The sequence below is a fragment of the Chroicocephalus ridibundus genome, chromosome 4, assembly GCF_963924245.1.
Source record: "Chroicocephalus ridibundus chromosome 4, bChrRid1.1, whole genome shotgun sequence".
NCBI classification, from domain to species: domain Eukaryota; kingdom Metazoa; phylum Chordata; class Aves; order Charadriiformes; family Laridae; genus Chroicocephalus; species Chroicocephalus ridibundus.
Genome location: NC_086287.1, coordinates 64,218,824 through 64,235,688, shown reverse-complemented (window position 1 = coordinate 64,235,688; position 16,865 = coordinate 64,218,824). Strand labels below are relative to the sequence as shown.

General features: G+C 41.4%; 1 protein-coding gene across 5 annotated transcripts in view; it reads left to right on the top strand.

Moving 5' to 3' along the window:
• SYNE2 (spectrin repeat containing nuclear envelope protein 2) overlaps positions 1–16,865 on the top strand; it is a 190,906-nt gene that overhangs the window by 124,714 nt on the left and 49,327 nt on the right. For all 5 annotated transcript variants that reach the window (XR_010070850.1, XM_063333544.1, XM_063333541.1 and 2 more), the window contains 11 exons: positions 126–326; positions 2,522–2,695; positions 3,285–3,416; positions 5,287–5,483; positions 6,578–6,710; positions 7,624–7,806; positions 8,253–8,399; positions 10,077–10,253; positions 11,644–11,799; positions 13,438–13,587; positions 15,973–16,143. Coding sequence is in view for 4 of the 5 variants with exons in the window: in XM_063333544.1 (XP_063189614.1) it covers positions 126–326; positions 2,522–2,695; positions 3,285–3,416; positions 5,287–5,483; positions 6,578–6,710; positions 7,624–7,806; positions 8,253–8,399; positions 10,077–10,253; positions 11,644–11,799; positions 13,438–13,587; positions 15,973–16,143 (1,821 nt within the window). In the remaining variant the exon portion in view is untranslated. The remainder of the gene's footprint in view (positions 1–125; positions 327–2,521; positions 2,696–3,284; positions 3,417–5,286; positions 5,484–6,577; positions 6,711–7,623; positions 7,807–8,252; positions 8,400–10,076; positions 10,254–11,643; positions 11,800–13,437; positions 13,588–15,972; positions 16,144–16,865) is intronic.

Here is a 16,865-nt window from a genome sequence, read left to right as displayed (position 1 = left end):
TTTCTAAGCAAGGTATTTTTAGCATCAAAAGGCTGATGGTTATTTTGTATTCTGGGAATGTTTGTGTGGGTTTGTAGGATTCATTTCTGTCCTTCGTGAATCACTAAACTGTGTTTACATTGTAGGATGTTTTGGATGACATGTGGGGGATTCTGAAAGCAAAGTATGCAGAGCTGCACTCGCCTTCCGTCAGTGAGAGCCAGTATGAAGACTTACTTCATGGATTTGCAGAGCTGGTAGCTATTGGACGAGAGAAAATTGCACAAGATCCAAAGCAGCTAACAAAAAGCAGAGCAGCTCTACTGTCTCACCTGGAAAATCACAAGGTATAAGATGCTATTGCAGGACCGCTCAGATCAGCATAGCAGGAGCGCTATTTTCTGTGACTGGTTTCTCTCCAGTGTTATGGAGAGGAATAACTAGCTAATAGCGTAGGGGAAGGTTTGGAGTATGTGCAGAAAACAAAGCAAAGGTTTTCAGTAGACCAAAATAGGACCCACTAGAATATGAAAGAGAGGTTGTTATAACAACTGCAGGTTTGGTGACAAATTAAGATCAGGATTTCAGTTTTGTCAGTCTAATAATACTTTGGCTTACCTCAGAATATATTGATATGTGAGGAAAACACATGTCCTTCTAGTACTGAGGTTCCTGAAGTTGATGACTAGTAACTGGGAGTTGAGCCTTTGCTGTCAGCATTCTGTGCCATCATGATCTGATGGAGGAAGCTTACCCATAACAGTTCCTTTTCTGAAGAGAGGATAGTTTAGGTCTTTCCCTTGGCAGCCCAGTGTCCTTTTTACCCAGCTGCTGCGTGCTTGATGAGAGGCGGCTGAGAATGCACCTGCATCCTCACTGTCCTGCCGCTTGGCAAGAAGCCCTGGCCAATGCTAGTCACTCAAAGGTGTCTCTGTCATGTCAATGCCTTGATTTAACTGCTCCACATAGCTCAAACTCCCTTAAGAATTGTTTCATGATGCCAAGCACTGCAAGCCACTACTCCAGAGTCATAGGAATTGTGTTTGTCACTCGCAAATTGCCCTTAGCAAAGCAAAATATTAGGACTTCATTTACAAAGGGAAACAAATAATCTATCTGCAGTCCAAATATACATACATTGATTTACAAAAGCAAAAGAAAACTGCAAAAGCCGTTTTTCCTACCCTAGTTATCAAGACTTATTAAAGATGTTCACATAGATTATGCCTGGGGTATGGTCCTGAAGTGAAATTCTTGTACTAGTTATTAGTTCTTAGTGAAGAAGATCTTGGTTGAAGAGTGTGATCTTAAACCCTCAAAGCTTTTTGGTGGGGGAAAGTGTTCTGTTGAGATTCTGATGTTTCCCAAGAGCTCAGCTGAGCCATAACTAAATCAAACTGTTACCCAGTTATCCCAAAGGATTACGGTGCCCTGCCTACTACTTAGGCCTTAGAACTGCTAATACCCTTGATGCTTGGAGTCACCTCCCATCCAGGTGAAACAAACTGGATAGTGGCAGTCAGGTGACAACTACCTCATGCTAAACTATGAATTTATTTATAGTTAAATACTTCCTTCCGTCATCTTCCTGCAACATGTTTGTATTTCATATGAACTGAAGGTATAAATGTAGATCTTTTTCTTTAGAAATGTATAAATGAAAATAGTGTATGCGTCTCATCTGTGCCAGAGGAGATTTAGACTGGACATTAGGAAGTGTTTCTTTACTGAGATGGTGGTCAAACACTGGAACAGGCTGCCTAGAGAAGTGGTTGATGCCCCAAACCTGGCAGCATTTAAGAGGCATTTGGATAATGCCCTTAATAACATGCTTTAACTTTTGGTCAGCCCTGAAGTGGTCAGGCATTTGGACTAGATGATCATTATAGGTCACTTCCAACTGAAAATATTTCATTCCATCCTATCACTGGTTCTTGACTAACTGTAAAATGTTCAGTAAGTGCCCATCTTGGGGTGATGCAGAATTTGGGTAGAAGGCTCCTGAGAGTCCCTGAAACTGGCTGCTCTTCTCAGCGAGTCTTCTCTGTCTTCTTACATACAAACCTTATGAAGAATGACTGAGGGAGCTGGGGTTGTTTAGCCTGGAAAAGAGGAGGCTGAGGGGAGACCTTATCACCCTCTACAACTACCTGAAAGGAGGTTGTAGAGAGATGGGGGCTGACCTCTTCTCCCTGGTGACAAGTGATAGGACGAGGGGAAACGGGTTCAAGTTACATCAGGGGAGGTTTAGATTAGATATTAGGAGACATTTTTTCACTGAAAGGGTTATTAAACATTGGAATAGGCTGCCCAGGGAGGTGGTGGATTCACCATCCCTGGAGGTGTTTAAAAAAAGGGTAGATGGGGCACTGAGGGACATGGTTTAGAAGTGGCTCTTGTCAGGGTAGGCTAAAGGTTGGACTCGATGATCTTAAAGGTCCCTTCCAACCTCAACAATTCTATGATTCTTCATACTCCTGCTGTGGGTGTGTGATCTCTCTTAAAGAGCAAGGTTTAACTTGTTGGGGGTTTTTTTTTTCAGGACTTTTTCCACAACCTCATGACCCGTATGGCTTTCATGCAAGCGTTTTCCAAGAAAGTGACTCCCTCCATCTTACAAAAGAGAGAGGAATTCTGGAGAGTGCTGGTGAATGAAGTCAAGTTGCTGGAGCAGAAGGCCTGCCAGTATGGTATACACTTAGAGAGCCTGTTAAAGGTAATGAGTCAAAAGAAACCCAGAGTAAAAGCTGGAGGGAAGAAGAGTTGCATCTAGGGGAACCCTTTCTGCACCAGTGATTCTTTGGCTGGTAGTTGTCCTTTCCTGTTTCCATTGGACAGCAACAGTCTATTACTTGTTCTGTGTGTGTCAGTAAGCTGCCTTTTTTCCTTGAAAACCTCTGAAAGCGGACATTTCAACCCATTACTCTGACATGGGGGGGACTTTATGACTTCTTGTAGTAATTTTTGAGTGCCTGGACTGACAGGAGAGCCATTTAAGGCACAAAAATACCAGCACCACTTTAAAATAAAACCTAAAAATTGATCTTGAAACACCCCTAGAGAGTAAAAAATTAAGTATACTACTTTAAAATAAGAAACCTTGAAGATATTGGAGAATGAATTAATAAATTCTTCTCTGCTGCAGTCACGTCTCACTTTCATATTTCCATACTATTCACCTATTTTTGTGTTCTATTTCATTAAAATTAGAGCTGCTGGTGCTAGAATAAGCATTAAGCCCTCAGTATGGTGCAGCAAAAAGGCAGATAGGTTGTGCTATGTTAATGATGGAATGTATTTTTTAGGAATGGATGGAATTTGATGATGAATGCCTAGTTTTCAATAAGGAGTTGGAGGCACTTGCCTCTACGTTGCCTTCTGTGAATTTGGTTGAAGAAACAGAAGAAAGATTGGTGGAAAGGATTGCAATTCTACAGGTATTTGTGTGTCTGTGTCTCTGACTGGTTTTCTTCATGGATCTGTATAGCTTTATGTCCTTGTCTGCGTGTAGATGCAAGCTGAAAACTTAACTTCTAAAAGTAGCAGGAAATTGGGTTGCTAATTTCAGCCAGGGGCTATAAGCTCATTTAAGTGGGACTAATGACTATAGCTACTTTAGAACTTGGTCTCCAAATGCAGATATTTGGGAGAAGATAGTATGCAGGCTACATGGATCCCAACTACAGCAGGGAGCCTTGGAATGAACACAGAACCACCTCTCTGTAATTCAGGAAAAATTTCATGCCATGGTGTAGAAAATACGGAAGAGGAAAATCAACCCAGTGCCTTCAAATATCTGAACCCCTCGTTGCAATAGAAGGTCTACAGATTTACCAGCTCCATTTAAAATCCTGAGAATTCAAAATGAGGTGTCCTGATTTCTATATGACCAAAGAGAATAAAATTCCTTTTGTATAGAATGGCAAATAGCCTCCTGGTTTGTTCCCAGATGCATCTCTGATGGGAGAGCTACACCTTTATGTAGAACACCAAGTCCAGTTGGAAACATTTTATCTATGTTTTAAACACATTTAAATAGAAGGGTATGAAAGCAGCCTTTATGGTTGTTTTATAAAATTAAGAAGAAATAGCGTTCAATAAACTTAATGATGAATCTTCAGAGAGTGCTCTGCATTCTTCACAGGTTTGACTTTTCTCAGTCTTCAGAGGACCCACTCTATTAGAAATTTTTGAGTTGAGTCTTTGGGTGTATATTGAGTCCAGGTTGATATCTAGATTCATAGACTATAAAGGCAAAAAGGAGAGTAGATGTTTACAATCACAGTGGCCCTCTGGTGCTTTTGATGCCTGTCACACTGAGACAGGAGACATGAAATATTTGCATAGCCATTGATTGTGAAGTTGCCTGGTTCACTTTGGTTTTTTAAGTTCGTAACTAACTTTTCACTCTTAAGTCTTTATATATCTTTAAAGACATCAGAAACAAAATAATAAGGCTTTAGAAGGTGCTTTTGGGGGAGTCCCAGCACTGGAGCTTCACAGTTTCAAGGACAAAGAGAATAAAAATCTTTGGGGCTTAACTCCTCTGAGAGAAATATCCCTATTAATAATATTGAACAAGCCTCATGCCTGGAGGCAAGTGAAATACTTGCACGTCACACAGTGGCTATTTTCTGCCTTCTCTCTGGGGCTGATCTACTTCCTGGTGGTTGGGGTTTTTTCTTCTTTTTTTCCCTTTTCGTATTTTGATCTTCCAGTGAACTGTAGCAATGGTAAAATGACGCTTGGTTTTTATTCAATTGTCTAAGCAAACCAGACCACTCCTGTGTCTTTTACTTAATGTCTTCACTGTTCGCTCTTTGTTCATCCCTGCCACCTTTATTCAATAATTATCCCAACAGCTTCCTTCAAAACACTGGTAACATCGTCTTTTTTTATTTTTTTAAATATCATAGAGCCGGAAGGCCCTCTAAGAACAAGAGGGCAATAACTTTCTGTTGGGGACAGTCATATGTTTGGACAATGCAGCCAGATCTGCTAGAGAGTGTTTTTCCATTGCTTGAGGTTTACGTGTGTCAGAAAAGCCCATCAAATCATAACACAGTCATTCTGATAATGTATCTCAATTATATTGAGATCAGTCTTGATCTATCCAGAGGAAACAAACAAAAAAAACCCTGTGCCCCTTTGCATGTAATGAAGTACAGATTTGTTCCGTTTGGAAAATAAAATACACGACAGAAGAAATGTGAGATTAAGTAGTTAGAACAAATGATAAGTGTCTTTCTAGCTGTGTTTTCAGTTTTTAAAATACTATTGTTTTGCAAACTTCCCATATTCTGATAGCAAATCAAAAACAGCATTGATGAAAAGCATGCCAGGCTGTACCAGATGGTGAAAGAAGGGAAGAAATTGCTGACTGCTGTGAGCTGTCCAGAAATAAAAAGCCAGACTGGGAAGCTGGAAGAGCAATGGTTGTCTTTAAACAAAAAAGTTGGCCATGAGCTACATCGACTTCAGACGTTACTCAAACTCTTGGTCAGGTGGGTATAACTCAGAAAGCAGTTAGAGATATCAGCTAGAAATTAGTTTCCGACCTTCTATAGATGTATTTTCTGAAATATGACAGTGAATTAATAAAAAACATAGCTCCTTTAACTTAAAAATGAGAAAAATAAAAAAACCACAACACAGTGATGATCAGAAAAGTGTCCCTTTATTACAAAGCTGATCTTCTCTCACTGCATAGACAAATGTGTCACTTCCTGCTTATTTTTATAGGAAGAATATTTTGATTGCTGCCATTGCAAAGTCAGTGCATCTAGGTGAGAGTTAGCTGCATCGTGCTGCAGTTTGTATGTTGGAAGTGTTAGCACAAGCTCTGATCATGCTGCCCTAAGAATTTTGGCCTGCTACAAATGCAAGCTAGGCTTGATTCCCATACAAAGGCGTAATGCGCCTGTCTGTGCATGTACACTACCCACCTTACAAATGTTCAAGACCTGGCTGACATACGGCCTCAACTTGTGTTTTGAAGCTCTCCAAAGGGGAAGATCCAAGCGTGCTCAATGCTTTCACATGCCTCAAGCCAACTGTCAATGCAGTCCTGGCAGTCAGATGGAGGCAATTTGGGTCTCTATAGCCTGGTCCACCAGCTGATGTACCAATCTCAACTCTCCCTTGCACCTGGTCTGTGTGCTCTGAGCTCAGGCTGTCTAGACCCATAGTGTGGACAGAACATGCCAGTGTTTGTTGTTATTCACCCCTGCTGTGTGTTCTGCACTGTATCTTGCAGTGTGTACAATCTCCTCTGGTGGTTTTGACCTCCAGCAAAGCTCTTTTTACCTATGTGAGCTTGTCCTGGCAACTGCTGGGTGAATACAGAAAGAGAATGTTTTCAGGGAGAGCAGACCAGCTGAAAAGAACTGATAAGAACAGTCGTGTGTGTGTCTCAGCAGAGCTGTTATGTTGCACATCGATCCATGCTGTAGCCAGGCTTCTGGAGTGTTATGTAGCAGCACAGGTGCCAGAATAGCACATGCCTCCTCACAGAGAGGAGGACAACTTGGAGGGTGAGAAATGTATCCTAGACTCAACTAGGAGATGTATGTTTGTGTGTTTTGTTTCCACCTTGTAGCTACAACAGAGACTCAGAAGAATTAATGAAATGGCTGGATTCTGCTCAGCAGAGAATGAATTTTTGGAAGGAGCAGTCTCTTAATGTGTCACAAGATCTTCCTACCATCAGGGATAACATCAACAGCTTGCTTGTAAGTCATTTCTCTTCCCAGATTCAGATAAGACATTGTGACTTCCAGTGAAGATGACTCTTTTGAGTGTTATTTGTATTTGCTAAGACACCGAAGATGCCCATATAATATAGCACTGAATGGCTGTGTGCTGCAAAGACACCCAATTTTCTGTGTGGGGAGCCATGAGGATGGGAGGCCACCAGAGACCTTCTTTCAGATTGTGAGGCCAGCCAGGGTGCATAAATCAGAATGGAATCCTCTTGTAATGAGCTTCCAACTGCAACACATCACAGCCCAGCCGGGACCTACAGTGTAATAGCAATGGTTGCTGTCTTGCTCCTGTTGCCAAATACCAGACACAGCGGTTCAGCCAGGCTGATGGGCCGCTTGCCAACTGAATCTGGAGTGTGGGCTTCGGGAATAGGGGTGAAGACAGCAGGGCTGTGAAGATGGTCAGGCAAAGTCAGTAAAGAGAAACGTGCTGAGTTGCATTTCACATCTTTGCCTGCCCCCCTCAATGCTGTACTCCACTTGTATGACTAGCCAGGAGGTTCGGCCCCAATGTGAGGCCTGACAGAGGGAGTCTTGCACCATGGGAAAGCAAAGCATTGTGAAAGTTGGACTGGTAAGCGTGAGCTGGCCATAGACTCGAGGATTGGGGTTGCTCTCTGGACCTCTGTGTCAAGTGGGGATCAGGATATTCCCAATCCCTGTGAAGCAAAAGGTGGCATTCAGCATTGTATCAAGCTGGGCAGAAAAATGCCTTACCTGCTGCCAGAACATGTTGAGTTTGGATTTTCTGAACTTTACAACCTTGCTAAAATGTGTTTGTTGAGGCAGAACTTCCTGTGACTGAAAACCTGGTTTGTCTCTTTATTTAAATAGATACATAAATATTTACCCTCTCTTAAATTTCTCCTGTGCACCTCAGGCATTCTCTAAGGAAGTTGATGAAAAATCTTCCCTGAAGTCATCTGTGGTGAGCACTGCCAACCAGCTCTTTCATGTGAAGCAAGCTGATGCTGCGGCACTTAGGTCATCTTTGGCAAAGTTTGAGCAAAAATGGGGAGAACTGACGACACAGCTCCCAGCCATCCAAGAAAAGCTTCACCAGGTGAGGAGAAACTCTGCTGCCATCTTTCAGTTTGAGCTAAATAATTACTTTAAAATGTTGCTGCTGGGATTCAGTTGGCTGCTCCGTAAAGCCCCCAAAGCACCTCTTTCCTAATTAGCTGTCTTGCTTTCAGAATATCCCCAATATTGTACTGCAGTTTAATTATTGCAGTGTTCTTCCTGGGCTGTTTTGCACATATCTGTCATCTTTACAGTTTTATATGAAAGTTTGTTACAATTAGATACAATTTTATTTCAAATTTCTGACTTCTCAAACTTTTCTTAATTTAAGCTATGTGCCCCTCTGGAGCACAGGGCTCACTTTTAAGTTCATACCCTGATAATTGCAATTATAGTGCCTGAGTCTTTCTAAAAATACAGCTGTCTTCTTCCTTGATATTTCTAACAAGCAACGTGTAGGGTATTCATTATATGCTTTACCCACAGCTTCAGATGGAAAAACTTTCATCGCGGGAAGCTATTGCTGAACTAATGACCTGGCTGGACCATGTGGAACAGCATCAGAGACATGAGGAGCCAGTAAATTCACAACGAAGTGCTGCCCAAGTCAGAAGCCTCCTTCAGAAGTGCAAGGTAAATGGAAGTTCTAAGTCTAGGCCTTCTGCAAGGTGTTTGGCTGTAAAAAGGGTGGAAACAGCCTACAGGCACTCTCGTATCCTTCCCCTTGCTCTTGGGAGGGTTCCTCAAACAGTCTCAAAGGTGCCTTAGCATCTTCCTTTATAAAACCCTTTTGCTTCCATGCCACACAAAACACTGCCTGCCCTGCAATACAGTTGCTGCCTGGTGTGCTATAATCTCCTTTTCCTCATGCTGTCCCATCTGTCTCGCTTGTTGTCTCTCTCTTACATTTAGATTATAAAATGTGTTGAGCAGGAAAGCTTTGCTTCCTTAGGAAGATAGACTCTATGTTTGTGCGGTGTTTTAGTCTTGCCTTTTCAACAAGGAATACCTCATAATGGAGCTCCATAACCAGGATCCATTTAACTAGAGAACAGGGTTTTTGAATATTATGTTTCATCAAAAGAGATAACCTGCTTAGGAAAGAGGGACAAGATGAACATCCCTGCAGAGAGAGAGGCTGCAGCAGACTCTTGGCTCTGTTCAGATGCTAAAGCTCCAATAACATGTGCCGATTGCCCCAGCCGCAGGAAGGATTCAAGCCATGCTTGTACCTCCATAGACGCCAGGGAGCCCAACCTCAGGGGCTCGAATCCCTACAGAGATGTAGGGCAGAGCGCGCTGCCTTTGTAGAGCTACTGTGCGGTGCGCTGGGCTCAGGACAACAGTTCTCAGTCTACAGCTGCAGTTCTCAAGCACTTTGGCACTGCATATAAAGCAAGTGTCAGCGTAAACATTTCTTTCAAAGCGCCTTAGTATAGCAGATATATAACATTTTGGTCTATATCAGCTGGATTTGGAAGATGGAACATGTGGGCGAGGTGCTGTTTTTAACCCTTTGGTTATTTAGAGATCAGTTTGTAGGTGTGTCTTCTGCACTTGTCAGCAATGTGATGTGTTTCCTGAGAAGAAAGCTGGGATTAGGGTCACGAATTCCTGTAAGGAAGCAGCTATGGCTTCAGTACCTCTACTGTGGTATTCCCTGGTGGCTTTTTTCTGGTTACTACTAGATACAATGAGGACCAATTTCTTAATCTCTTCTCCTAAGACCTTCTGAAATAAAAAGACATTCCCTTTTTTTGTCTTCACTTTGCATGTAGTTTCTGACCTATCTCTGGGCAAGGACACTGGTGCTGGAGGAGAATTTCTCTGATACTCTATTCCAATATTCTATTCTGATACCAGATATTTTGATAAAGGAGTACAAGCTCTTGTCTGCTCTTGCCTGTGAGTCACAGGAGTGTGGGAAGGCCTCAATCTTATCCTAATCCAGGCCCATGGCAGTGTGATGGTATTGTCCAATGGATGAAGTACCATGTCTGGCACCGCTAGGTTTTATTCCCTGCTCCAGCACTAGCCTGTTCTTACCCTGAGCTACCCATGTAATGATAGTGATTTTCTGTAAAAGTTGGATGGATGGAAATAGCTGCACAAATATAGAATGGTAAAAATTGGGAATTATTCCTACAGCCAGGTCTCTTTCAGAAAAATATTTTACACCATGGTTCAGAATAAGCCATGAATGTCCCATAAGCCATGAATGCCTTGAAGCATCATTGGAACTGATCCAATTAAAATGCCAAGCTAATTGTTTTATGGTTTTGTTCTGTTGTTGTTTTTTTTCCCTTCCAGGAATATATGATGGAAATGAACTTTAAACAGTGGGTGGTAGATTTTGTTAACCAGTCACTCTTGCAGATGAGCACTTGTGATGTGGAAAGCAAGCGGTATGAAAGGACAGAATTTGCTGAGTGTCTTGGAGAGATGAACCTGCGGTGGCACAGGCTGCAGGCTTCTCTGAACAGAAAGGTTTGATTGATCTCATTGCTTTTTCTCACAACTCTGATCCTGCTGGTGCCAGCGCTCTGTATTTTACAAGCAGCCTTTCTCCCTGAGTCTGAAAACACTGTTGAACGCAGTGAGACTCCCTGTGCTCTCTGCTGTCTGTCCATCCTGCTGGCTCATGGGCAGACTATGGAGTGGTCTCATAGAACATCAGCTATCAGGTGATGGGAAGGCATCCAAGCTTCAGCAAAGTCTGGGAGGGTAAACTCTCCTGTAACTTGCAGGGAGGGAAACTAGACAAAATCTGCTCTTCATGACAGCCTGGGATTTACCCCAGTTGACTTTACTAGCTGGAAAAAATAGGATTCCTCAAATGAAGATAATACAGTCAGTGACATGTCAACAAAGACCTATATTGAGAAAACTGTGAAAAAGGAATAATTCAGGGTAGTGTCTGCAGGGGAACCTGTGAGTGAAATCTGTTGAAGTTTTGGGGTGCTATGAAAGTTGGGGCATTTAAAACTTAATGGGAGAAAACACTAGATGGTTTGTGGAAATGAGAGGTGCTACACTGCTTGGTACATGCCAGGCCCTGCCCAGCACCAAAAAAGCAAACACCACCTCCACATGCCATACGATGGGAATGAGAAATAGAGATATACTAATCTACCACCCATTTTCCCGTTGTAGCGTTTGGATTTGCCAAAAAAGCAATTATTGAGTAAGTAGTGTTGACAGCTGTATTCAGATGGGGACATATGACCCTTTTGGAAATGAATCTCTCTACCAGCACATTCCTCTTTCATCTCTGTTTCTCTCCCAAACTTACAGGGCTTTGGGAGAAGCTGCCCTCCCTGAATCCAGATCCTAAGACCACTGATCAAACAGAAAGTTCCCAAATTTTTCTGACACAGAAAGTCTTCCAGAAACATTTTCAAGTGGAAAATTCAGTTCCCGCACAACTGAAAATGTCCATGATGAAATTTCAATTTTGGGGGGTTGGGGGGGAAGTTATCTTCTTTAACCATTTTCAAGAAACTGCATTCTAGGACTTACTGGATCCTCAGGGCCAAGACTGAAGATAGGAGACTTCAGGTCCCTTGGTTATTAGTAACTTTGTTAGTGGGTTTTAGGGAGAATAAGTTTTTTGGACTCCATATGAATGTGTCCACGTAGCCTGGTGTCCCCCAACTTGTTAGGTCTGCAGGCTGCCAGCTCTAGAACCCACACTGCCTTGTTTCCTTCCCAGGGACATGGTCAGATCCTAATGAGCCAGTAAAACTTTTTAGCTTTTCCTTTCAAAATATTTTCTCTAAATAGTATCTTCAATGTAAATATTGTAATGTCAAATTTTGTCATGGAAGGGAGAGCCCTGTTTCTGTCTACCTCTAGGTTTAAGTTCTGTAACTTTCAGATACAAGACTTGGAACACCTTTTGGAGGATATTACTGAAAATGAGAACAAAGCACAGACTCTACACAACTGGCTGGAAGCTCAGAGTGGTCGACTGAGATCTTTACAAACCCCAGCAAGTCTGATCTCTGCACAGAACACATTAGATGATTGCAAGGTAAAGCATTATATGTGTGATATTATTGTAAAAAATATAGCATTTTGCTGAATCCAGACTAAAGAACTGCACGGATTTTAACAGAAAAAATGTAAAGGAAGTTGCCATTTCCTAAAAGAATAGTACAAAGTAATTGTAATTAAAGCATGGTAGGTTCAGGTGATGAAGAGCCCAATTCACTTTTAATGTGAATTGCTATTTTATGGGGTTTTTTCCTTCAATTGAAGATGCATCTGCTGTTGTTCCGTGGTATTTGGAGTGTTGTGCAGTAATATTGTCGATCTTATTCTGAGATGCCTCCAAAAGAAGTAGTTCTCAGTTCAGCACAGCCATGGCAAAAGCTATCAGTTCCATTAGTTTGAAGAGCTCTGCGGTGGAAGTGTTGTGGAAACTACACAGTCCCATTTGGAAAAATAGCAGCTCTCTCTGCTCCTGCCCTAGAATGTAGTCTCCCTGTGCTAGCCTCAAGAATCTGGGTGTCTTTTGGTATTGTTGTGTTTTTCTAGGCATCGGTTCCATCAAAATTAGTACAGGTGCAGCCAGCTAATATTTGGCTCTTATTAGCCTGCTATTTTCATTCAGTACAGTGTTCCCTCTATTTTTTAACACGGAATATTTGTTCTTTCATTGCTATGGTTACATGTCTCTCTTGTAGTAGGCTGCTTTTATTGCCTAGAGTGATCTGCTACACACCAAGTTACTTGTCTCTGAAGCACTCTGAAATGTACCAAGGAGCCAGAACGTACAAAAGACACAGGGTATCTTTGACTAAAACACTAACCTGCTCACAGCAAAGTACAGTGCTAGGATGCAGGTGGCTAAAATTAAAATTAATTTGCTCAATAAAAATGAGGTTCAAATTTGAAAATGTTTTGGGGACACTAAGTGGGGGGAAAAAAAGGTCATAGCTTTAAGCGTAGTAGTATAGGAAAATGTTACGGCCCATTGTGTGTGTCTATATATTTACTCATGTTGTGAAGAACTTATTGCTGAGCTTTCTCCAGCATGTCAAGATTAGTTTATAATCTTGCTGATTGTGTTAGGGGGGAAGTTATTCTCCTAGGCATCTCCATTGAGTTCAGTGGGGTTTCAGGCATGGGAGAAAGCATCTAGCTAAGAGAATAAGCTGAAAAGAACTTTCTAGAAGTTGTTAGGATGTCAGGGACCCTCATACTGCAAAATCAGTTCCTATCCAGTCTAAATCCAAAACCAGTCTGCTGGAGTAGAGGAGGGCCTGAATGCTGACCTGCTCAAGGAAATGTTCAGCTGCATTAACAGGAAAAGTTTTTCCATCTGGAGAGGTACAGAGAGACCTGCATGGTGGCTGAGGAATTAGCTCCTGATGATTTGCTTCCCAAGCATGATGTCCAGTGTTCATGCTGACACTAAATGGACTGATTCTAGCTCTACCTGCAGGAGATTGTCTAAAGCAGCTGGCATCATTTTGAATTCCTGTAAAGCAGTTGTTCTGTATCAGAGTTTAAATGGTGGTGGGTGTTAACATGGCTGAAGAATTACACAGAATTGGTTTTAAAGAAGGAATGTTCTATCTAATCTCCTCACACAGAAGGTTTTTTTTCTATAGTCTCACTAAAAGATATTGTTTGTCTTCCTTTTTTTTCTCTCTTTTTCATTTAGGAGATAGAAAATCAACTCGTAACTAAATCCAAAACTCTTGATGAGCTCAAGCAGAGTTTGTCTTTGAATGGTAGTGCAGAACAAACCCCAGAAGCTCTGTCTCTCAGGATAGCTGAGCTTTGTGAAATGGTGGACAGTATTGTAAGCCAGGTAATAGCTTTGTTTGCATTCATATTTCCTGCAGTACATATTCTTACGACCACTGTTATTAATCTTCTTCGTGGGGCAGCAGGAGCTGGTACAAAAAAGATGCAAAGTATTCCTTACTCTTATTCTTAACTTTCTCAAGAACTTCCTTTTAAGTCTGTATCATAATGTAAGATAATATTTCCAAGGCTGGGAGATAAAAAAAAAAGTCTGATCTCAAAGAAGTTTGAATACAGAGGGAAGAGGGGCAGACCTGTAGTTTAAGGGACAGATCTGCAGTTTAAGAAAATAAAGATACAGCACTGCTATTTTTCCGTCAAGCTGCAAATGGAAACCTTAAACTTTCTTGCTCGATCTGCTTCTCTTTCATACCCTGGTCTTTCTCCCCATTAGTACGCTGGTGGAAGCTGTCTACTCATGCCCCATTCTCACTGTAGCTTTTTCATCTCCCAGTTACTCTTTCATCCACACATCTGGATGGTGTTCGCTATCTTCCAATCCTATGTAGTTTCCAGTTGCTTCAAGGAGGGTCTGGCAGATTGATTTCCCATGCAAACTGACTCCCCAGCAGATTGCATTTATAGTTTAAATTATCTTTATACTTGGAACTGATCTTTTATTACCTAGATGTAATCGATAGGTGCAGAAGATAAAAGAATGAGTATATTTATGGATTTAAATTTGTGATAATAAATAACCATATACTGTAGAGGATTATATGTGATGCAGTGATTGTGTTTATCATTAATATTACCTTACACTTTCTATTATAAACGCCTTGTTTTTCTCCCTCAAAACTTTGTAAAACCTGAACCCTCTTGCTTGAACTCTTCCACTTGAGGTTTCGGTCCAGGATGTGTCTGTTGCTTCTTGTTTTAGGTATCTGCCAAATTGATGTGGCTGTTTCTTACCAAGAAAGTAGAGAAAATTTTGTGTATGAAAGTTTTTCCTTCTGCTGTAGAGCTGGGGATCGAAATTGGCAGGATTGACAGCCTAGTGCTTTTTTTCTTCTTATAGTCACTATGGGTCATGTTAATTTTAGTATTTTTATGACCTAAGTATTGAACTTAAAAACCGTAGAATCGTCTTACAGCCTGGTTTGTGCAGTATGTGCAATGAAACACTGAGGGCAGCTTTTTTCCCCACAGGTGACTGCTCTCAGCAGAGCCAGGCTGTGATTTCAAATATGGATCTAAGGAGATGTGATACCTTGATTGTGTTATACTTAGGTTGATCTCCAGACTGTGAATCTGTGGCCCAGAGACATTTCACGAGCACGATGTCTTTCCATCTTCCTTGTGTGGGCAGTAATTAGCTGCAGGCTACAAAAACCAATTAGATGTTCCTCCCACCTATACCATGATTCAAATAAGAATAGGGATGATTAATCCATCTACCCTGCATGCCCAGAACTAGGATACCAGGATACAATGATCCATGCAGTCTATTTAGCATGCACTATGGTGTAGAAAAGTCTTCATCTTCCGTTGTGTGGATGCATAGTCAGAACTGAAATCTGGCATCTGGCTTTGCCAGGTCCCATGGAGACGTGCTTATTTGCTTGACTGGTTTTCATGCTTTTCTCAAGTACTGGCATGACTGAAAATAGATATTGAACTAGATGAATGTGTTGTCTAATCCATGACATGCCTTATGTAGTTACCTGAGATAGAAGAATAAAAATGACAAATCCCACTGAAGGAGGACTGTGGTTTTGTGTTTGCAATGTTTAGGAGTACGTGGCAAATGGAAACCATGCTTGCCCCCATATAGATTAAACAACTGTAATAATGAAAGAGACATAGAAAACAAAGAGGATATCCAGCATTTAATTTTATATGAGAATCCCAAAGTTCCTAGACTTTGATTCAGGTGGGCCTGCATTATTAGAGCACAATGGCATCAGAGGGATGATAGCTCTCCACAGTATTGAAGTAGCATCTTCTTCCGTACAAAACAATTTCTGTTCAAATTTTCATTACAAGGCAACTTGATCTCTGGATCAAACTATCTGCTTTCTAAGAAGATTAAGGCTCTCAACTTCCTCCCACTTCAGGTTGATTTTGGCAGGAAGGAATAAGCAGTTCATTATTTCAGTACTTTTTACTTTTTGTGGTGTTCTGGAGTTGTGGCTGACAGAACAGTTGCTACCTTGAACTCTGGTTAAATTTTTATTTCCGGCAAATTCTTAAACTTCACTCTAAATGCTATTTACTGCTTACTTTGAAGCCTGCGCAATTCCTTACCAAGTAGGAAAATACTTCAACTTGTTAATTTCTTGTGGATTGTCATGGAGTGAGCATTAAGCTTAGATTTTTAAGTCAATTTAAAGGTGATTTGTATGCCAGGACTACCCAAGAAATAGTAACAAAAGTGGTTTGTTTGTAGGTTGCACAGTTAAAGACCTCAATGCAGTCAATACTGGAGCAGTGGAGAGTATATGATGAAGTTTATGCAGAAGTCAGCCTGATGACAACAAGATATTTGTACTGCATAGACCAGTGCAAACGTTCTGTGGTGTCACTGGAAGCTTTGGAAAACAAGGTCAAAACTCTCCAGGTAAATCTACTGAAGTTGTCTTATTTCTGTACTTCTTTCTGTGCCTTTAAACAAACAAACTCCTCTGAAAAAAAAAAAAAAAAAAAAAACAGAGAAAAATTTATCTGAGCAACTTCCTCTTTATTATAGAACCATTGAAGTCAGGGAAATATTTTTGTTTTACCTCCAGAGGACTATTTTTAGACTTCTTGCTATATTTAGCACATAAGTTCAACTTTGGTGCAAATTACGTACCAAGGTTCAAGAGAGAAGTACAGGTCAGTTTCTACCATGTCTGCCTTACTGTGGGCTAGCAGAGCCTCCATTTTGGATTGCAAAGATCCCTTGACATTTTAGTCTTCTGCATGTGCTGAAAGGCATCCCCATATGAAGCACCAGGTCCTCGTGCTCCCTTGGGCTACAGAGTTCAGATGGACATGTGCACTCCACCACCATCCCTCATGCTAATGTCTGCTCAGTCCATGTCTAATCCACATGGACAGCAGCAAGTTTGGCCGAAAATACAGCTGGCAAAGGAAAACCTAATGCCATTGCTGTATGTGTTTGTCTAAAGGTTACTCACTGTTCAGGGGAAAGATGTTGGTTCTTCGCTCATTGGTTGAAAGGAAATTTACCCCTTCACTTGCGCTGCCCAGGGAAATGCCCTGCCATAAGGCTGTAGCATAACCTGGAAGGAGAAGCTTGTACATCAATGCTGGGACTCAGTGCGGAAATGAAGGCAA